The following is a 7,425-nucleotide window of genomic DNA, read 5'->3' as shown; positions in this document are numbered from 1 at the left end:
ACACACACACACACACACACACACACACACACTGTCATTTAGTCAGTCTTGGCTTGCACTTACTTCTCTGCTGCCTACAATGCTTTCTTCTTAGGTTGCATTATGTAAGTTTTAATTCTGTTTGGGGCTTTTCCGCAGCTCCTATGGCACAGAAGGGAGAGCTAGAAGTTTCCTCAGATTTGCAGGTGAGTGGAGGAGGAGGGCCCGAGGAGTCTCTATTTCCCACTCTCCTTGAGCTTGTTTAAATTTAACTCTCCACACGGTTCTGACTCATCAGCAGTCCTGTGACCGCTAGAGCTTTTTTGCCTCCTGGGGGAGGCAGAGAGGACAGGGGCCACTTGGAGAACAGAGCGTGCTGATGCCTGCTGCCCCGGTTACTTTCCCGTTGCTGCGATAGTCTGCGCTAACAAAAGCGCCTCGAAGGAAAGGGGGGGGGGGTTTCTGGGATACAGCCCATCACAAACAACAAGGACTTAAAACAGCTGCTCCCATTGTGCCCGTGGTCAGGAAGATGTTGGCATTCAGGTAGCATCCTCCTTAAGAGGTCCAGGGCCTGGTCCGGGAAATCCTGCGACCTAATCAACATAATCCCTCCTATATCCCTCCCCGGTCTGGAGAGATGACTCTGCTTACTGCTCTTGGAGAGGACTCAGGTTCAGATCCCAGCACCCACACGTGGTTCATAACCATCTGTAACTCCCATGTCAGGGACTCTGATGCCCTCCTCTAATCTCCATAGACACCAGGCACACCTGCAGTGCGTATCTATAAATGCAGGCATAACACTCATGCACATAAAAATTTATCTTTAATATTTTTTTTAAAGATAACCTCCCACAGTGTGTCTAGGGGCTTGCTTCCTTGGCCCTGTCAAGTTGACAGTATTAACTATAGTGATATTTTATTTATGTTTTATAAATAAAGCTTGCCTGAAGACCAGAAAGTAAAACTAGACTAGAGGCCAGGCAGTGGTGGTACACACTTACAATACCAGGATTTGGGAGACGGAGGCAGATGGATCTCTGAGTTCAAGGCCACCCTGGGCTACACAAGTTCAATGCAGAAACAGATCCAGGTGGTAGTGGCTCAGACTTTTAATCCCAGCACTAAAGAGGAATATAAACCTGGATAAGACAGGAACTAGTTCTTTTTCAGTCTGAGGATTTCTTAGACGTAAGAACTCTCTAGTGGCTTGACTAATTTGCTTTTCTGATGTTTGGGTTGAACCCCAATATCTGTCTCTGAGTTTTATTATTCGTGCTACAATTAACCATCACAACTACCAAGATGGAGGCTGTTGGTCTCTCTGCTCAACCCACCTTCTTATTTATTTATTTATTTATTTATTTATTTATTTATTTATTTATTTCAGTCATTCAGGGTGTGTGCATGTTTGTGTGTGTTCATCTGTCTGCTGCTCTCTGAGGCCAGAAGAAGGCATCAGGTCCTCTGGAGCTGGAGCACAAACTGCTGTGATCTGCTCAAATGGGTACAAGGAACAGAATTCAGCTCCTCTGCAAAAACCGCAGGCGCTTTTATCCACATAGCCTCTCTCCAGGCCGCTCTCTTTCTAACGAGTATATCTTGCTTCCTGGCTGGCTCTAATTAAACTCCTAACTGCCTGGACTGTTAGTCTACCCCATATGAATTCTTGGGAACACAAAATCAGAAATTGCTGCTGGAGTTGATACAGAGGAAACTTCCCCATGGTCCTCCTGGGGTCTCATGGGGGAAGTGACTCGCGGACAGCTGGAGGGCTCCACCAGCCTGGGTGAGTGTGACTCTCCCACACTCTAAGGCACCTGCTGTTTCCACCCACACTGGGATCACGATTGCTTTGCTGTGGGTGCTCTTGAGACCCGTCAGTCACTGTAGTACTCCTGCGGGAGCCGGGGGATGTTCCCATGACTCATCCCTTCATGGCATGGCCAGCAGCTACAGGGCTGCCTTTCCTTCCCATAGCATCTATTCGCCCAGGAGACATACACGGGCTTGTGCAGCTTACCTGTTAAGATCCCAGATGTTAAGTGACAACCCCCCTGATTTTCAGTTGTAGTAACTCTGCTGTGGGTTCTGCTTTTGTTACTATGGCAATAATCACAAAGGATCTTTTATTCCTGGAGCACTTGATATGTCCTAGGCTTTATGTTAATGGTTCACTCAGTGCTTACAGCAGTCCTGTTGCCTAGGTGATAGCCGGTACCGCATAGGTGGAAACATGAGATTCAGAGACGTCAGGTAACTTGCCCAAGGTCACATGGCCCGTCTCCTAAATCTGCAAGCATCTCTTCTGTCAGGACAGAGACATCCCAGTTCCAGACCTTTGACCATGAGCGTTTACAAGGCCAGAGCTGAAATCCACCTTGCAAGGCAACTGTTTAGAGATCTGTCCATATTGTTGCCTGGTGCTGCCCAGAACTTATTTGGGAATTCTTCTGTGAGGGCTGCTTTTTAAATTAGTTCATGAAACAAAGGAATTCGTCCCTTTTTGTGGCCAAGCTGGCTTTTGCCCTTGACCACTTTGCCTTCCTGATGCCCTACAGTGTTTACCAGATTTCAGCACCGATGCCTCATGACACTTTTTAAAAGGGTGATGCCATCCTCTGGGGTCTAGATGTGTCACTAATGGGGACACTCAGAAGACTCTAGGACTGAAGACAATTTCTGGCATTTCTGAGCAGGGTCAGAATTTTACAAAACAAAGCATTGGTCCCTGGGTACTGACTTTGAGGGGGACAGAACTCTTTAAGTACTTTGTAGCATATTTGTTTACAGTTAAATCTGTCCCTGTAGATTTGAACCAAGATGGAAAGACAGGGAAATTATGGGGACATGGGAGAGACAAAGAGCCGCTTACCCTAGTCTGGATGAGCCTCTGACTAACTGGGAAGCATGGATTCCAGCACAATTAACATGGGCTGTGATGGCTGCTGGCACAGCGATACGCCCTTCGTAGATGAGTATTTTATGTTCAGACAGCCATCACCCAGGCTGGTGGTCTGAGTGTATATGATGACTGACAGGGCTTTATTCCTTTCCCCAGACATCACCTGAGACTCTCAAACTGGACTGAACTTTGCCTCAGAGATGTCCAACCTTCCTGCACCCTGGGCAGTGTATCAACTGTAATCTTTGGTTGGCAGTCATCCGGTGACCCTATTTAAGTTTCTTAGCAACTGTTTAAAGACAGTAACTTTAAACCCCACAAATCCTATATATGACAACTTTAAAATTATTTTTAAACAAAGATGACCTGAGACTGTCCAAGTGAAGACCCCATCCCATGCCTGGCTGTGTCTCACCATCTAGAACTCTTCTCTGAGAAGCCATACCCTTGATTTGGTCTGTCTTGCTTTCTTCTGAGTGCCTCTCTTTCTCTTGATCTTGTGCTAAAGCCTATATACGCCTTTATTAAACCCAATTCTTCTGGCTTTCACAGTCATCTGTACTCATGTGCACATACACGCACACACACACACACATTCACACACGTATGTGCATGTGAATAAAAATAAATCTTTTTGAAATACTTGTTTTATAATTAAGAGTAAAACTTTAAGCATCATCTTAATTAGCAGTTCGCATTTAACCTGATTCTGCTGAAGAGAAGTCATATCAGAGTAGCCGTGCTGGAGCTGGGGGATGGCTGTCGGTAGAGTGCTTGCCTAGCACTGGAGGTCTTGGATTCAATCCTGAGGACGCATAAACTGGCCATGGTGGTGCATGATTATGCAGCATGGGAACATGCCTCACAAAACTAAAAAATCTAGGATCCCAGTCACTTGCTTTTCTTCTTGCTCACAGTGGTCCTTACTGCCCAAGCCAGGGTTTGAGCTCTTTCACTGAGATGAAAGTTTGAAGATGTGCTTTTATTTTGTGTGTATGGTTCTTCTGCCTCCATGTATGTACATCGTGTGCCTGCAATGCTGGAAGAGGCCAGAAGAGGGCGTCACATCCTCTAGAGCTAAGTTATGGATGGTTGGGAGCTGTTGTGTGGGTGCTGGGAGCTGAACTAGGGGCCTCTAGAAGAGCAGCTGTGCTCTTAACTGCTAAGTCATTGCTCCAGCCCCTGAAAGGAAAGTTTAAAAGCTATGTGGGAGAACGTTTTTGTTTTGTTTTGTTTTTGGACAGGGTTTCAGTGTGCCACTACCTTCTGCTAAGGTTGCATTTTTCAGGGACTCCTTTCCGGGATAATGGAAAAACAAACAAACAAACAGAACCCATTTCTCACAGGAACAAACGTGTGTGTGTGTGTGTGTGTGTGTGTGTGTGTGTGTGTGTGTGTATACATGCATGTGGAGTTCATAGGATAGGGAGCAAAATCAGGTCATTAGGTTTATACAGCAAGCGCCTGTAGCCACTGAGCCGTCTCTCTAGTCCTAGAACATTTTAGTTTCTTAGGATTAAGATTTAATTTTCTCTGATAGTTTACAACTCAGAACAAGGTAGGATTCGGTTGCTTTTGCCCCAGTGTGAGGCACATGGATTTTTCCAGCTTTCACTGTCCTCAGCGGTGACCTGTCACAGGGCTCTGTCCTTTGAGCTTGTGCTTGTCATTAAGATGAAGGTGGCAGCATTTGCCGTTTCCCTCTGGATGATTCTTCCAGCCTTGGCTGTCAGATATAAACAAGCACCCACAGGGATGGCCTGGCTTCAAAAGCGCTGACCCAGAGGCAGCCATTCTCCCTGTGAAATGTTAATTTGGATTCAGTATCTTGATACCCACACACTTGCTTTGCGATTTCAATATCTTGATCTCCACACACCCTCTTTGTGATTCTGTCTCTGAAAGGAACTGTTGCAAATCCTAGAACGTATAAACTGTGGGTGGCAGGGTTGCTAGGCATGAAGGCGGCTCAGGCTTATCCATGTTTTTTTGATTCATTTTATTAATATGGTAGAATATAAGTTCCTTAAAATTCCAGTGCAGGTGTTGTTATAGGGGGGAAGGGAGAACAAACCAGAAAGAGGACTCAAGATGCTGAGAGAGTGACTGAGGGCCAGCCCTTCCAGCAGTTTCCAGAAGCAGGGGAGCAGAAGAGCTGCCCACTGTAAAGGGGGGAAGGAAGGACAAACGGGATTCGGTGAGACGGGCCCAAACCCAACAAGCTTCAGCAAAGAGCCGTCTGAGGGCGCCATCCAGGCACACGGTCTTAACTAGGGTCTCTGTTGCTATGATGAAACACCACAACCAAAAAGCAAGTTGGGGTGGGGAGGGTTTGTTCAGCTCACACTTTGACACCACTGTTCATCACCAAAGGAAGTCAGGACAGGAACTCAAACAGGCAGGGCCCTGGAGGCAGGAGCTGATGCAGAGCCCATGGAGGGATGCTGCTTACTGACTCGCTTCCCATGGCTTACTCAGTTTTACTTCTTATAAAACCCAGGACCAGGAGCCCAGGGATGGCACCACCCACCATGGGCTGGGCCCTCCCTCACTGATCACTAATTGAGAGAATTTCTTATTTTTAGAACTCACAGAGGCATTTCCTCAACTGAGGCTCCTTCATATCTGATGACTCTAGTTTGTGTCAAGTTGACACACAAAACCAGGTGTATGTATGCATATGTACATACATCTTAACAAGCCTTATGTATGCAACTAACAAAATCACATTCCTTCTCTGTATTATGACAGCCCATAAACAATCCTTGCCTTGAAACTGTAGGAGTGGGTAGGAATAGAATGAGTTAGGGTTTTACTTCTGAAATAGTTAAGATGGAGGAGAGCCCCTGCATCAAGTACCTTTTGTTTGCAATGAGTGTGAGTGCCCAGCAGACCTTCCTCGTGGCTTGTAGGGCTCCACTGAGGACAGCACCCAGTTTTGTTCATTCAGTGATCCTGGTCACTCTTCCAGGAGGTGGCTAGTAAGAGGAACAAAGAAAGGAAACAGGTTCACGGTCTAGAACAGAGAGGTGTGGCATCGCAGAGCAGGGTCCCTCATTTACAGGCAGTAGCATCTAATATACTTCACATGTTGAAGTTATCCACAGAAACAATGAGTTCAGTTCTGTTCTGGCACATAAACACACACACACATGCACACATAAATAAATCAATAAACATAATCTTAAAAACTTTAAAATAAGAAGTTCCACTTAATTTAAATAGTAGAATCATTTGTTCCTGCTAAGGCTACTAGCAGTAATAAAAATCCCTAGCTCATTGCCTGAGAAAGGAAAACACACCGTATGCCTGGGTACCAACAGGAAGGGGGATTCATACTAAAGGTCCCATGGGGTGTTTAAGGCAAATCAAGATGCTGTTGTGCAGTGCGTCCATTCATCCTACAATCCATCCTTTGAGACAGTATTTCTCTTCTGGAAGGAGCAGGCTACTGGGGACATCACTGGCATCCTTGTCATCTCAGACTGTCCTATACACTGTAGGATGCTTATATCCTGGACCCTACTCAGTATCAGGGTTAAATATCATACAGCTAAATATTATATTTAAGTAATACAGACATAACCATTTAGTATAAGTAGCATTTTGTAATTACTCCCAGACTCTTTGTAGAGCAGGGATTACTGTTCCCAGTGAGAGCCCTATAAATCTGGGCTAGATCCACAAGCAGACGGGGGTGGTGTTTGGACATAATGGTAAGGGTACCGCAATGAGTGGAGCTTTGAAGATCCACGGTTGTCCCAGGGTATCAGGAGAGGAGAAGGGACAGCTTCACTTGCTGCCAAGGAATCAGTGACATCCCAAGGTCCACAGCAGCTGCATTCTGAGAGAGAAGCGTGTGGTTTGCAGCAAAGCACATTTGAGAGAATTGGAGACTGGGCGGCCTGGAGGCAGCATTTGCTTAGAACTGAGGAGCTGAGTATACTCGGCCATATGTCTTTGTTCCTTTGCAAGAGGAGGGGTTGTTTCTTTGAAGATAAGTTACAGTCTGCTTGACATTTGCATGAAAAACACAGGAGATGAGCCAGTTTTTAGGCTCTTTTGTAAACACCTCGTAGTCCCAGGCTGGAGAGATGGCTCAGCAGTTAAGAACACTAGCTGCCCTTGCAGAGGGCTCAGGTTCAGTTCCTAGCACCCACATACTGGTTCATGAGCATCTGTAACCCCAGATTTCCAGGGTTTCCAATGCCTTCTGACCTCATCAGGCACCAAACACACACAAGTGCGCAGACGGTATGTGCGCTCAAGCACCCATACATGTAACTAGATTAAAGTGAGATGCACCTGAAAACATGAGCCCTGTGTGTCTGCGCAGTTATTGAGAGAATGTGAGAGCATGCGCCATGTTCTTGGAGCTCTGGGTGTGAAAACCTCAGGTGGGAAGTTTCAGGAATTCCTCAGCTTCCCCACTGCCTTCTGGAAATTCCCATGCTCTGCCGTCCTTCCCACTAAGACTTCTCTGCATCTTCTGCCTTTCCGGTGAGCAGCAGATTATCTGTAGGGGACACATCAAGGGG

General features: G+C 46.2%; 1 protein-coding gene across 1 annotated transcript in view; it reads left to right on the top strand.

The window, feature by feature from the left end:
• Shld1 (shieldin complex subunit 1) overlaps nt 1-7,425 on the top strand; it is a 50,187-nt gene that overhangs the window by 35,459 nt on the left and 7,303 nt on the right. The window contains exon 2 of the mRNA XM_005365668.3: nt 139-185. Within this exon, the coding sequence (XP_005365725.1) occupies nt 139-185 (47 nt within the window). The remainder of the gene's footprint in view (nt 1-138; nt 186-7,425) is intronic.

The sequence above is a fragment of the Microtus ochrogaster genome, unplaced genomic scaffold (genome assembly GCF_000317375.1).
Source record: "Microtus ochrogaster isolate Prairie Vole_2 unplaced genomic scaffold, MicOch1.0 UNK3, whole genome shotgun sequence".
In the NCBI taxonomy this organism is placed as follows: Eukaryota; Metazoa; Chordata; class Mammalia; order Rodentia; family Cricetidae; genus Microtus; species Microtus ochrogaster.
The sequence above is the reverse complement of the archived record's forward strand: the minus strand, read 5'-3'. Positions and strand labels throughout refer to the sequence as shown.